This window comes from Vicia villosa, linkage group LG6, assembly GCF_029867415.1.
Source record: "Vicia villosa cultivar HV-30 ecotype Madison, WI linkage group LG6, Vvil1.0, whole genome shotgun sequence".
NCBI lineage: Eukaryota > Viridiplantae > Streptophyta > Magnoliopsida > Fabales > Fabaceae > Vicia > Vicia villosa.
Window position 1 is genome coordinate 132,698,582 of NC_081185.1, and position 14,751 is coordinate 132,713,332.

Below are 14,751 nucleotides of genomic sequence, written 5' to 3' on the forward strand. Positions count from 1 at the left end.
TTTCTGTCGGTGTTTGTTCTGTTGGGTGAAGCTCCCTTTAGCTTACTTTAATAGATTGTTTGCCTATTAAAAAAAAAATAGGGGAAATGGTTGATAACGACACGCGTGCGAAATATCGTGAGATCAATCTACCGTTAGATTGATCTAAATTGTTAGTATGATATTCTCGTAAGAGACTATCTGCTGCTACATAGAAAAAAAAAAGATCTATCTATTTTATGATTAATAATTCGTTACTTTTTAATTAGATATTCGTATTTCAAATCTTATGATAGTCCGGAAGACATATAAACTTATTTATATTTAAAGTAAGAAAATTAGACCTCAAATGGAGAAATGAATCATTTATAACAAACCTAAAGTAACTTACTTCAATCATTTCTCTACCTTCCACTTCCACGTAGGAGTATATCATAGTGGATTAAGCATATTATTAACTCCTAATATGCCCTTCCAATTAAAGTACATGAAAGTGAAACTATACGTGCCATTTCCCTATAATATAACTATATTATGCAGTAAAGAGGTAATAGTCCAAAAGCTTACCTAAAAAATATTTAGTCTAGACTCTAGATTGTATAGTACTGCATGCACTATTTACTGTTTTTAATCATTTTCATGATTGCTCACTATAATGAACTTGTATATATTTTAGGGAAATACTACTTTAAAGCCACGAGTTAATCAACTGTATACTTTTTGTTTTAATTCCTTTATTTAATTCTTCAAAAAGTGTAAAGAATTAAAGAATTTATTTTGCATTTTATAGCAGGAGTGGAGAAGAATTAAAGAATTTATTTTGTATTTGGTTGGAAGGCAGAAAGCAACAGTCAACAGAGAAAGTTAATGAAGAAAATATATTTGGCAAAATGATAAACAACACATGGCATTTGTGGGGTATGAAAACCATAAATAGCCGCAGGTAGAATTTGCCTGTGGTTTTATCGCCTGATATTTATGGATTTTTTATTTTTATAAAAGGATGGCTTATTCATATGCTCTTTAGTGCTCTCTAAATTTTAAATAAATTATAAATTAAAATGATTTATCTTGTGGGCAGCTAACAAGGTTCAAGACAAAAGATTCATGGCTAAAGCAGAGAAAGTAAACACGAGGAACAAATATTCTACCATTTTCATCCAAAATAGACAATGTTAACTTTAGAGGCATTATTCATCGTTTAGATCAATCAGACGGTTGACTCTGCTACACGTTGTACTTCTTGCAAACGGTCATTTTAACCACTCCCATTATTAAGAGAGAAAACGCGATATTCTCATGTATTCAAATTCATTCTCACTCTGACATTACTTCTCATTCGCTCATCGACTTGAGTATTGGAGTGTTAACCTTGCATCTCAACCCTCTCTTCATCACGGTGAAAGCTAAAGTAAATTGTAGCAAAACACTACTTCACAGTTCCACCTATCATTTCTAGTTCGGAACTGAACATCGAAACCGTATATAGGAATCAACATTTGATTCTTGCGAATTTCCATATCCAAATTTCTTCTAATCCAAAAATTTATATCTCCGTTTCTTGATCTTCCTTCTTCAAGTTCCAACTTCTTCCTTCGAAAAATTCATTCTCGGATTCATCAAGAATGTTGGCATCCAAAGTCACTTGATATGTCATTCAACAACAATCTGACGCTAAAGTTGCTAGGCCTTATTCTCCTTCTCAAGTAGAATACGGTCCAGTTTTAGTGACATCTCTTTCCAATCCTACGCAACAAGATCCTGCTCCACTAAGAGTTAGTCAAGAGCATTCCAGGCTCTTCTGTTCTTTGGATCTACACAACAAATCCACCGAGGAGAACCATCATATTGACCTCCTCTATTGCTTGTTATACCTGGACAATAAATGATTCTTAGCCTTCGACTCTTAAAGGTCAATCTCGAAGTATAGGGAGCCACTGACTTGCTCACGTCTATAATTTAGTGCACTAGTAGAACTCACAATTCTTAGTAGAGAGACTATTCAGAACTGAAGAAAGCCTACAACATGTCACGCCAAGGAATAACATTGTACAAGAAGTGGCATCCTAAGGAAATCAAGACGTTGTACATAAGTGAATCTATGTTAAGACAACAACACCATTGGAAGAAGTCCCAAGAGCGTAGGCCCAAGACTGGCATCAAAGACACATAACTCCTCTACCTAACTCAGAAAGGATGAGTGATAGACATACTTTTCCTGAGGTTCGTCGTCCTCATCATTCACCAGCATGGCATCCTTCGAGGAAGGAAAGGTATGACAAAGAAGGTCTAGAGAGGAAAAAAAGTGTTAGGCAAGTGACTCCAAACACACGATGGGGTGAATTCTGATTCTGAGTGGGTTTGAAAAATGATATCCAATCAAAAATTCTTTAACAAATATGATTGTTTAAAAAAATTGTGATTAAAACCAACAATAGTGAGAGAAATAAGTAAAGAAAAGGAAATCTGATTAAAGGAAAGATAAAAACATAGCGAAAATAAGTAAATAACGGAAATATGAAAAGATAAGTGTTTAGAGAATTGCACTAGAGATTTATAGAGATTTGGCCTAACCACTTGACCTACTCCTCCCAATAATTTCTTCTAGAGTGTTTCTACTATAGATGTGAGTTTTTTTTTACAAGTTATGCTCAAGAACATTCTAACAACCAAATTGGAGTTTTTCACTAGCTATCTCCAAAACATGAAATTACACCAGGCTAATCTCAGGACCAATCGAGAGCTTTTACACCAGTCTAAGTTCATGAACCAAACATAGATTTTCACGGATAATTTCATGAACCAAATGAGAGATTTTGTACTAGGATAAGCTCACGAACAAAATAGAGATTTTTATGGACAATCTCACAAACCAAGCAAGAATTTTTACTAGTTTAGCTTATGAACCAAACAATAGTTTCTAACCAGAGATATTACACAAGAGATAATTTCTTCTTAGGTAAATTACAACGCTAACCCCAACACTTGAAAAAACAAAAAACCTTGATATTTTTCACTCTCAAAGTACTAAGTAAATTTAATGAGAAAAAAAAAAGAAATCAAATAGAGAGAGTTAAAATTGAGAAATTATATAGAAATGTGTTTCCTGTGAGTTTTGAAAGTATGGAGTAGCCCTTTATTTATAGGTGAAAATATGCCTCAAAAAGAAAAAAAGATACACAGACCTTTAAATGTCATAATCACTTAGGAGTGCACTTAGTTAATTAAGTAGCTTTATGTATTTCTCTAATCGACTGATAAAGGCCTTAATCGATTAGGGAGTGTATATAAATTTCCTGAATGCTTAAGAACATCCTTGATCAACTCCACAACCAACTTGATGGAATATCTATATGCTTTAATATGTTTTAACATATTTAGAGAGTTTTATAACATTTTTAGGTTAATATGTGTATTACCTTAGAATTTAAGAATTACTCTAATATCTTTACAATACTCCAATCACTCAGACATGGACAAGAAATTTTTCGCACTTGATCTCTTTTCCAACCTTGAAGTTTCAAGATCCCTTATTATATTTATCATTGATTGAACATGGAATTTGAGACTTGACTTCATCATTGAAGCTTCTTGATTTATATCGTCATCAAAGATTTCTTGACATATAACATTAGGGATTCCATCGAACGCCGATTGATATTATGTGTTATCCTTAAAAGAGACAGGCTTTGGCTTGTTGATCTCACAAGCATAACCAACTAGACCAACTTGATCATAACCTTATATAAAGACTTAAGATCATAGTGTTGTCATTGTCAACACCATTGAAAACATCTAACTTTTGCAGATATTGTACTTGCAAACACATTGATCTATATTTTCCTTTTTTGATGATGAAAATGCATCTCTTAAGGAGGTAGAAAAATAAAGAAACAAAGGTAAAGGGTTAGAGTGGTTAGAATCCCCTGAAAAATATAGAGAGTATACCCTACTCCCTATGAGAGTATACTTCTCCTATGATATTATCAAAAAGGTGGAAATCATAAACAAATATGAAAACAAATCCAAGCACATAGATCATAAATTTCCAATATAGAAACATAGATTTGACTTCCATAAACAAATCATTCATTAAAAAAATATTATTACAAAGGTAAAACTAATGTAAGGAAAAGACATATACAAGTAATAGACGAAGAAAACAAGCATGGAAACAAGTGAAGACTACTCTAGGTCCTAATTATCATCACTGAACAACTCTGATGGCAGCGATATCTGAGACAGTTGACGCTCCAGAAAGTTTATCTCTTTGTTTGTCCGTATTTTTTTTTTGATGAGGGTTAAGAGAAAAGCTTCAGTCAGACGAGTCTGTGGGATTTCGTAATTGAAACTATCTAGTTTTGAAGGTCATATCTGTTGAGGTGTTTGTTGCTGAGCTTAAATTTGAGTGGCTCTTCTGACTTTAGGAGGCTTTTGATCAACACTCCATTGTTGATACTAATCCACATCTACCTCAAAGCACTGTTTCCTATCCTTGCAGAGTTTCTCAAGGATTCCTCGTCATGAACATTGAAGCTAATGTAATCTAAGACATTCTTTATTAAGTGACTATTATGGAACCTTGTTTTGAAGGAAGTATATTTTTTGTTTTTATGATAACAGCTGTGAAGAACTGTATGAGATCAGACAAGAAAGATAACATCAACATGATGACAACTGTGAAGATTAGAATAAGATATTCAATATGATAAAGATGCAACATGATGTCAATTGTAAAATATCAGAAAAGATAATACTCATCATAGTAAAGATGCAACAATTGTGAAAGTCAACCAATGCATTTAAAAGGTTAAAGATGCAGGTCATGAGTTTGATAAACTATTGACAAAGTTTTTAGATAAAGCTTCAGACATCAACAAAGGTTATTCAGACAAAGGAAAACAAGCATATTATATCAAAAGCCTCAGAAGATCTCGAGAAAAGTGTCAATACAATGAATACATCAGACACAGGCTTAGGGTGGTTATCCCAATTTAGTAAGTGAGTGAAACTTTTGTAAACACAAAAGTCTTTCTTTATGGAAGTAGATGGTTATAAGTACACACACTTAAAACCTTTTATAAAATGTTTTGAAAATTATAAACCTTGAGAAGTATATATTGAAGTTGCAAAGAAAGAGATGGGAGAATTCAAAAAGCCAAAAGAAAATATTTTTGACTGGATCTAATCGATTATGACAATTAATTAGATTGTCGCATTTTTTAGGATTAAGGCTGTTTGAATGCACTAAATCGATTAGCAACGGCTATATATCAATTCTGGCCTATTTTGGAACTCATAGCTATTACATTTAAATTATCTAATCGATTGGACTAATCGATTAATAACGATCATTTTTTATTTAATGAGGTTTCCTCTTTTGAAGGATTTAAAGCCTATAAATAGAAGTCTCATTTCTCATTTTATTTCATCCAGAAATCGATTTGTATATTAACACACACACACACACACACACACACACTCTCTCTCTCTATAACTTTTTATTTTTCGCTTTCTCTCACTAGTTTTTATAGGCAAATGCTTTTGTGAGGAAAGGTCTTTTGTGAGTGAGGTGACTTGTAATTCTAGACGGGTAACATTGTATAAGTTCTTCAAGAATGTTTCTTATACATCTTGGATGAGCACAATCCATTTAGGAATAAAAATATGTGATTGGAAGATAAACTTGTTAAAAGTTTTGGTTGGGGATTGTATGATCAGTTCTTGATAATTAGTTAGGTTGAAGATCATTAGAATTGTTGAACTTCCCTTAAAGCTATTATAAAGCCTTGTTCATTTGAAGGGTGAAGTTATTCAATATTGATGAACTTGCCATTAGGTTCATGGTTAGCTTGCTTAAAACCATAGGTTAGAAGATCAACCTGTTAAAATCTCAAGAGGTTATTGTTGATCATATTAAACCAAATTGAGCTCAGATATTTTGTTGAGAGAGTTTTACCGCTTCAATCTACCGTTGGGAAGGAAGCTTGACCACTTCAGTAACAACATTTCAATGGAGAAGACAAAAATGATCATATCTTCTGTCTTGTATTATTATGGTTGTAGGACAACCACCATTTCCTTATATAAAGGGTTCGTAAGCTTCACCTACTAAAAGCTCTAAGTATTTAATGGAAATTCTCAAGATCAATTCTTGGAGAGAGAAGTAGGTCCTTTTTATTTGACCGAACCTCAAAATTAAATATCTTTACTCTTAGAACACTTTTCTGAGGTTTCATGCAAACTAATTACCTCATTTTTTAACGAATCACAAGTTTCATACTTATCTGATATCAAAGATTCATTTTTAATATTATCTTTCACTTTAGCACAAAAAAAAATGCTATTTTCAAAAAATTCAATATACTCTTTAAATTCAACAATTTTTTTAATTTCTTATTATCTTTACTGAGATCAATACTTAAATTAAACATTTGCTTATAAGTTAGATTTGTTACTATAGTGTTTTCATTTTCTCTTGTGATTTTGAAGCATGTGTTCGTCTCCGTCATATTCCCTTCTTTTAGATGATACTTCATGAGAATCTTATGACGTGTTGTTAGGGATATTATTGAAGACATCTATGAATGAGTTTCTTTAGGTTATATCATCTTCATGTGATTACTATCCAAACTCTCTATTTGATCTTTCAAAGATTCTTTTTTATGAAGCTTCTTTATCATTTCTTCCTCTCAAATATTCTACTTGATGCAGATTCTCCGTGTCTTCTACTAGATGAAGCTTCTTTAAATCTTCTACTGAATGTAGCTTTTTCAAATCTTATACTGGATGAAGTTTCTTCATCATTTTCATCGAAAGACGACTCTCTAGATAATCATTTATTTATCCTGATTGTTCTTTCAGAAGACACATCAGGTGTTGATCCTTCATTTATTTCTTCTAATGATTAATATGATGACTCTTCTAATGTTCTTGAATCCATTCCTTCATATTTCGACAGCTGGATCAATTCGTGGAGCCTGCTCAACAATCTCCTTCATCTTGAACTTTTTATGAAACTCAACAAACACTTTTATATCTTTTGAATAAAGAATTGGTTAAGATTTCTGCCTCTGATTATTGAATATGAAATATATGTTAACGCAACCTCCAAAGATTTTCAATTATACTTATTTTTCCTTTGTATTGAAATTGATTAGCCTTAATATTCATTATTGAGTAACCTTCAATTGTTTTTTTACAAAAGAAAAAAATTAAATCAAATAAAATTGATTAATTTTATTTGTTAAATTTGAAGCTCTTATTATTGCAACTCTGCTCATCCCTCAATGTGGGGACCTGACTCTTCTTATTCATCACACCCCTAGCCACCTCACCATTTTTCTATAATAATTGATTTTTCTTCTTCTAAAATTATATAAACCATAATTGATTAATATTGCTGTGCCCATACTTTTTCCGCGTCTCTCACTTTTGTGCTATCTTTTATAATAAAAGTATCTTCTTTTTACTTTGAAAAGTGTTTTATTGTTTTTAAATAATAAACACGTCCTAATTCATTTTTTATATTTGAGTCTAAGGTCTACACCATGATTCGATGACCATATATATACTTATTTTGAAAATAAAGCTCTTTCTTTCTTTCGAAAAATTATATATTTCCAATATTATGATGAACATCACGATCTTCCAAAACAAAAACATTTCATAATAATTCAACTAAATTAATTACTAAATTTTAACAAATGCATGAATTAAACTAAAAAAATAAATAAAAAATAAATTTGGTTTTAGCCCATATAAATTCTTATTTTATAAAATATGAATAGAATATATTTTAGAACTCACAAAATTACAATATAATATTTAAAATGATCATGATTAATATATTTCTAAATCTTAATACTATTATAATATTAAAGTTTGAAGAATTTATCTTAATATTGAAAAAAAATGTTTTTTCATTATTTTTTTTAGCATTAATTTAATAAAATCATATTACAAGATTGTGTTTCATGACAAAAACAAATCTCTCATTAAATTGGAAAAAGACTTTCCTTTTTTACTCCCTAGAGTCCTTTTCTCCTGACTACTCTCAAACATAATTTTCTTTGAAAGTTTAAGAGATGAGAGTGAGAGGAGAACTTTAAAGGATAACGAACGAGGAAAGAAAAAAGAGATTGAATTACACACCTTCTAAGAAATGTTGTAATATTAAGGACATTAAACTAAGAACCTTCCTCTAAGTATCGGCTTACACATTTTGCCTACTCCAATAAGTGACATGCTTTCATTAAATCAATTAAATAACTATTAAAATTTAAAAATCAACACGATTAAGCTTTAGTTTGATCAATTATAATACTCAAATATTATTTTAAACATTAATTTTTCTAACTAACTTTTGGACCATTCAAACAAAGCTCAATCACGAGCCCAATCTAAAAGACGCGATAAATTTGGCAGAACAAGTGAGACTTCAGCCAAGCACCAAAAATACATTATCAACTCCAAGCTATCTTCTATCGTCATATTTAATCGAACAATACGATGAAATGTCTTTTTCTCATCACCCCAATCTTTTTGAAAATAACCTGGTTTTATCATAACACAAGTATTCAAGAGATTCCTAGGGAGTACCATAGATGTGAGGGGTGTTAATACCTTTCCCTTGCATAATCAACCCCCGTATCCAAATTTCTCTTTTGTTTTATTTTTGCGTTGGATTTTATCGATATTTTCCATTTCATTTGGAAACAATAAAGTTTGGTGGCAAATCTTTGTTTTCGAGTTAAATTAATTAATAGTTTAATCTCAATTTTTTTCTCGCCGGGACACTTTTTCCCCATATCTGTTAGGAGGAAGCATGTCTTAACAAGCTTCTCCATAAATCAATCTCTCTCAATAGTAAGGGGACTTATATGCTTCATAAGCATTTCTTCTCTTTTCGAAGACAATAAGATAAGAAGACACCCCCTTCCCAACAACTCTAAATGCTAGGATCGTCAAATCCCTACATATCTTGTACGACATATCTCTCATTTCCTCTTAGCTGGTGACTTTAACCTTACTCAAAAAAACAAGCATAATCTTCTTCAAAAATGAAGGAATAAAGTTCTCTAACCGTCAATGGTTTGAGATGGGCCATAATCTAGTGATAAAGTGCCCCAACTTGTTGATGAGCTTCTCCTAAGACCTAATCTTCTAAATTCTAATTCAATTCTGTGAGGTATCTTGGAGGAAGAATGTCTCACAAGAGATGTTGTAATGGAACCCTCATTTGAAGGGTCCCTACGGGCCACACATGACAAGAGGTGTAAAATGTTGCTTTTATGAATAGGGCCGAGTTAATTAGGTAACCTAGAATTTGGACTCCACGTGAATTAGAAAGAAACCGCGTCTAGAGGTGAAAGTATAACTCTAAGTGTCATCTTATTCGAATACTTGTTTTGTGGAATTTCATCTTATTTGTAGAAAAAATCAAACAAATTAGGAAGACATCCATGTTGAAATGGAAACATAATGGAAGAAACTTCCTACAGAACTTGCTAAAAATATAACATCTCTCCTATTTTAAGTGAGCATCCACGAGAAAGCATATCTCTATGTAGAGTTTCTTCTGCTTTATTGACAACACCTCAAAATAGATGGAAAAAGAGCACTAAGACATGTTCTTTTCTTATCCTCACACCAATACTAGGAGACTATGACGTAAGCCCAGCTTACCAGATACAATTGTGAGAGGGAAACTCCCATATGACTAAGAAGTCCTGCCTCAAAGTCATTTAAAGGAACACAATGACCTATCAAATAAAACGTGCATTCCTGAAGAGGGAAAACTCACAACTCAAACTGATTGCATACCCAAGGTGAAAGGACGATCTATAATGCCCTCACCTGCAAAAACGAACATGATTTCCAACATTTTTTAATCTACCAATGAACTAATTCTACACCATCAATCAAAATCAAACATGTATGTTTTTATATAACACACACACACACACACACACACATATATATATATATATATATATATATATATATATATATATATATATATATATATATATATATATATATATATATATATATATATATATATATATATATAATCACATTTGTATTTTTTTTAACATACAAAATCAATCAAACATGCTATCCACACCTTTTATATCCTTGTATAATTCTATTTTACTTTACATGTATGTATTTTTTAGTTTAGACGTTAAAAAATACCCAATTTTATACTTAAATTTTTTTTTTTGAGAAGTTGAAAATTTCGTTATTGAAAAACAATTGCTTAAAACAAAATAGAATTAGAGCTAAAAACTAAAAACAATCATACGAAAACTCTTATATCTTTCAATTTTATGACAAGTTTTTTATGAAAGGAGAGTATTAAAGGAACCCAATAATCCATTGTGAGTGTGAATGTGATGATTAAAGACACTTTACCAAGTAAACAATAATTCCACATAAAACTATATGCTAATAATCTCACAATAATCCCTCCCACAATATTTTAACAACTAGAATCTAATACAATATTAGCATAGAATATAATCATATAAAATATTCACAAACTAACAACACATAACATTCAAAAATAAATATTAAGGATTCTCAATAACACATGGTTATATGATTTGACAATGTACTAATCAAACTTCAAAGTCAATTTGACACTTAACTCATTTCCAACCAAAAAAATTAATAAAAATTAAATGATAAAGAAGTTTATTAAACCATACATAAACTATACACTTTAATAACATACAATTTAATAATTTATGAAAGAGAAATAACTCCCCCCACCTCATCACATGCAATTCTCCTCTATTTAAGCCCTTCAAACTCCTCCTCTTTCTTCATTCAATCATCACTCACATTCTCTATTCCATTAAACCAAAGTTCATTAAATCATCTCAATCACAAACCAAAACAAGAAGAAAAAAACCAAACACTTTCTCTCTTTCAAGTTTCATCATCAAAGAAACAATCTTTTTCACTTCTTGAACAAACCCAAATCAACAAAATGGAGAATTTCTTTCGTCTATCTGACCCCCAAGATTTCATCTCACGACGTTGCATTTGGGTCAATGGACCTGTGATCATAGGCGCAGGTCCATCTGGCCTAGCAACGGCGGCATGTCTTAGAGAACAAGGAGTACCCTTCATTGTTCTCGAAAGAGCTGATTGCATAGCATCTCTATGGCAAAGAAGAACCTACGACAGATTGAAACTTCATCTCCCAAAACAATTCTGTCAACTGCCTAACCTTCCATTCCCTGATGACTTCCCTGAATACCCTTCAAAGAAACAGTTCATAAACTACCTTGAAACCTATGCTAACAAATTCGAAATCAACCCGCAATTCAACGAGTGTGTTCAATCTGCTAAGTATGATGAAACAAGTGGATTATGGAGGGTGAAAACCAATGAAGTTGAGTATATTTGTAGATGGCTTGTTGTTGCTACCGGCGAAAATGCTGAGTGTGTCACTCCTGAAATTGAAGGACTTTCTGAATTCAAAGGTGAAGTTGTTCACGCTTGTGATTATAAGTCAGGTGAAAATTTCAAGGGAAAGAAAGTTCTTGTTGTTGGCTGTGGAAATTCAGGAATGGAACTCTCTCTTGATCTTAGCAACCACCATGCTTTACCTTCAATGGTTGTTCGTAGCTCGGTAAGTTCTTGTTCTGTGTCTGGTGTCTGTGTCTGTGTCTGTGTCAACGTCTCTGCTAGAAAAAAAAATCTAACTGGTTTGTTCTGTTTTTTGATTCACAGGTTCATGTGTTACCTCGAGAAATATTTGGAATATCGACATTCGAATTAGCAGTTATGATGTTAAAGTGGCTACCACTATGGATTGTTGACAAGCTTCTTCTGATTCTGACATGGTTTATTTTGGGTGACATGGAAAAGTTTGGCATCAAAAGGCCTTCAATGGGTCCTTTGGAGCTGAAGAACACAGAAGGAAAAACACCTGTTTTGAATATTGGTACCTTGGACAAAATTAGATCCGGAGATATAAAAGTTGTTCCTGGAATCAAGAAGTTTTATAAGAACGGCGAAGTCGAGCTTGTTAACGGCGAAATAATTGATGTTGATGCAGTTGTTCTGGCTACTGGTTATAGGAGTAATGTTCCTTCTTGGCTTCAGGTGAAAACTTGTTCTAGATCTGTTAAAAATCACACTATCATAGTTGACTTATATTAAATCTTTAAATCTTAGTCGCTGGATTAATCTATCATAAAAAATGTTAGAATAATCCAGTGACTAAGATTTTACCAGAGGACAGAAGAACATATTTGAATTGACGCTACTTATTGAGCGACAATTCAGACATGTTCTATTTTCGATAATTATAACTAGTATTTTTTTGTCTGTGATCAAAGGACTAATTTGGTTATGGTTATGTTAACAGGAAGGTGAATTTTTCACGAAAAACGGATATCCAAAGATGCCATTTCCACATGGATGGAAAGGAAATTCAGGACTATATGCTGTAGGGTTCACAAAGAGAGGGCTTTCTGGTGCTTCATCTGATGCTGTTAAAATTGCACAAGATATTGGAAACGTTTGGAAACATGAGACTAAACAGAAGAAGCAACGCAATACTGCTTGTCATAGACGTTGCATTTCACAATTCTGAACAACATAACAAACTCAAAATCTTGCTTCTTTTTTAGTCTCAGGAATTCTTTTTTGTATACACACAAAAAGATAACAATATCTTGTAAAAAAAACAGTACACATACTTAAAAAAAATACAGATAGCACACAGAAACATAGCCCAATCCTAAGACCCAAGTTTTTAATGTGGTTGGTTAGTTTTTTAAAAAAACTAAGGATGACGAGGCTTTTTCATTCTCTTTTTAAACATTTCAATGTATTTCGTTTTGTTGATTCATATATGTAACGCAAACTTGAAATCTCTACGGCTCCAATATTATGATGGAGTTATAGAGGATTCAAGTTTATGTAATAAAATCCAGTGTTTGAAATTGAATTTTGCTTTCGATTATTTACTCTACTGTCACTATCTATGTTTTTTTTCCGACTTTATTGTGTTTTGTAGCTTTTTCTTTGTTTTAGGGGAAGAATCTTGTGTTGTTGATTAGATGGGAAAGTTTTTTACCTTGATTCACATATATAGTTAGCATGCAAGGACGAATAAACGAATATACGGTGGATGCATGTGGTGATTGTCACACTTGATGAAGAGAAAGGTAGAAAGGTTAATAACTGCTTTCTATTTTGAACCTAGAGCTTAGATTGTCATGTTTTTTTCTTCCTTTATAATTGTTTCAAGTTTGAAGTATGAAAGTGCCATGGTAGAAACTAATTCAATCAATCAATCAATCAATCAATCGTAAAACAACAATAGACAGTAAAATGTTCATGAACGCGTTACTCTCTAATATGTTCAAGACTTTATTTGAGAGTGTGCAAGTCAAATTATCGCACAAAATTAAAAAGACCCTTGTAAAAATTTTCTCATGATTAAAACATAAGAAAAGAATATTTATTTAATTTGTCATGTTTCACCTATACATAACCTCTAAATTTTAAGATGACTCTGATTACGTCTACCATCTATAATGTATTGTCTATTATATAAGTTTTTATGATATTTTCTTTTGAAAAAGAAATTTTAGTAAAACGAAGAATGTGAGGATTATATATAAATTATTTTAACTTTGATTCTTCTTTCTCAAAGAGGTTTGATGTATCAGAAAACATGTCAATATGATTAGAATAGTTTTGAATATACATAAGCCTCAAACATCAAACATGTTATTGTGTGTGTATAAAAATCAACAGTCAATGCTCTCAATAAAAAGATTGATTTATAAAATACTATTTATATTCCATAATAATTCATAACAATAAATCAAATTCACCAAAAAATATATTTGCCCCACATCATAAAAAGAATTTACTATATAGGGCAAACTTCACCATGCCTACTGTAGTTCATGTATGAAAAAAGAAAGTGAAAATGACTTGTGGCAAATCAAGAGGTTAATATGTGATATAACATAAATAGTTCTAACAGTGTTTCTTTCATAATAAAGACATATGAAACTAATTAATTTTATTTAAAAACTTTATTTTTGGAATAAGAACTTGGCTCAAATGAAAGTTTTTGTTTGTATAAAAGCTCAACTGAAAAGATAAACAACACAATAGTCAACCATCAAATATTTGAATTTAAAGTTCAATTCGGAGTAATTTTCTAATTTCTTTTCAACGAGTGTATGTTGAGTTTTATAAAGAGTTTAACTGATAATTTTACATCATCAATACACCATAAATAATCAATTCTTTTACTTTAAAATAAATTAAAATAAAAATCAAATATTTCAAATTAATAACGATTGTGATTAATTAACAGTGTAAAATTTATTTACATCGTTGGTATATTATCATTAAATTCTTTTATAAATGTAAATTTTTGTATCAATATTAATTTTGATTATAAATTTTTAAAAATCATAATTGATTTCATAAGCATTGCTATTTGCATCAATTTTTTACACCTTAGGCAAATTACACCGTATCCATATAGATACTTTAGTGTTGCACATATATCAAAATATGATAAAAAAATTATTTAAAAAATTATAAATAGTTATTCATTGTATAAAATACAGTGTGGGTGTATAATATAGTGCAAAGGAGCATTTCTCTTACTTTCTTACAACAAACAAATATTCATTGTAAATAATATCTTATTTCAAACAAAACATATTATTAAATTTTGTAAAATAATTAAAATATTAAAACATATGATATAGTTATTTA

At 31.1% G+C, this 14,751-nt stretch overlaps 1 protein-coding gene across 1 annotated transcript; it reads left to right on the forward strand.

Moving 5' to 3' along the window:
- Window positions 1-10,831: 10,831 nt before the first annotated feature.
- Window positions 10,832-12,932, forward strand: LOC131612426 (probable indole-3-pyruvate monooxygenase YUCCA8). The gene is made up of 3 exons (XM_058884219.1): window positions 10,832-11,626; window positions 11,728-12,102; window positions 12,368-12,932. Exons 1-3 carry the CDS (start codon window positions 10,979-10,981, stop codon window positions 12,593-12,595), a joined length of 1,251 nt encoding a protein of 416 aa, XP_058740202.1. The 5' UTR covers window positions 10,832-10,978; the 3' UTR covers window positions 12,596-12,932.
- The last annotated feature ends 1,819 nt before the right edge of the window (window positions 12,933-14,751 follow it).

What these genes read in the sequence shown, in the direction of transcription:
- LOC131612426 (XM_058884219.1), top strand. Translation starts at nt 10,979, where the DNA reads ATGGAGAATTTCTTTCGTCTATCTGACCCCCAAGATTTCATCTCACGA. An exon ending in CAATGGTTGTTCGTAGCTCG is followed by an intron (nt 11,627 to 11,727) that starts GTAAGTTCTTGT and finishes TTTGATTCACAG; the next exon opens with GTTCATGTGTTACCTCGAGA. An exon ending in ATGTTCCTTCTTGGCTTCAG is followed by an intron (nt 12,103 to 12,367) that starts GTGAAAACTTGT and finishes TTATGTTAACAG; the next exon opens with GAAGGTGAATTTTTCACGAA.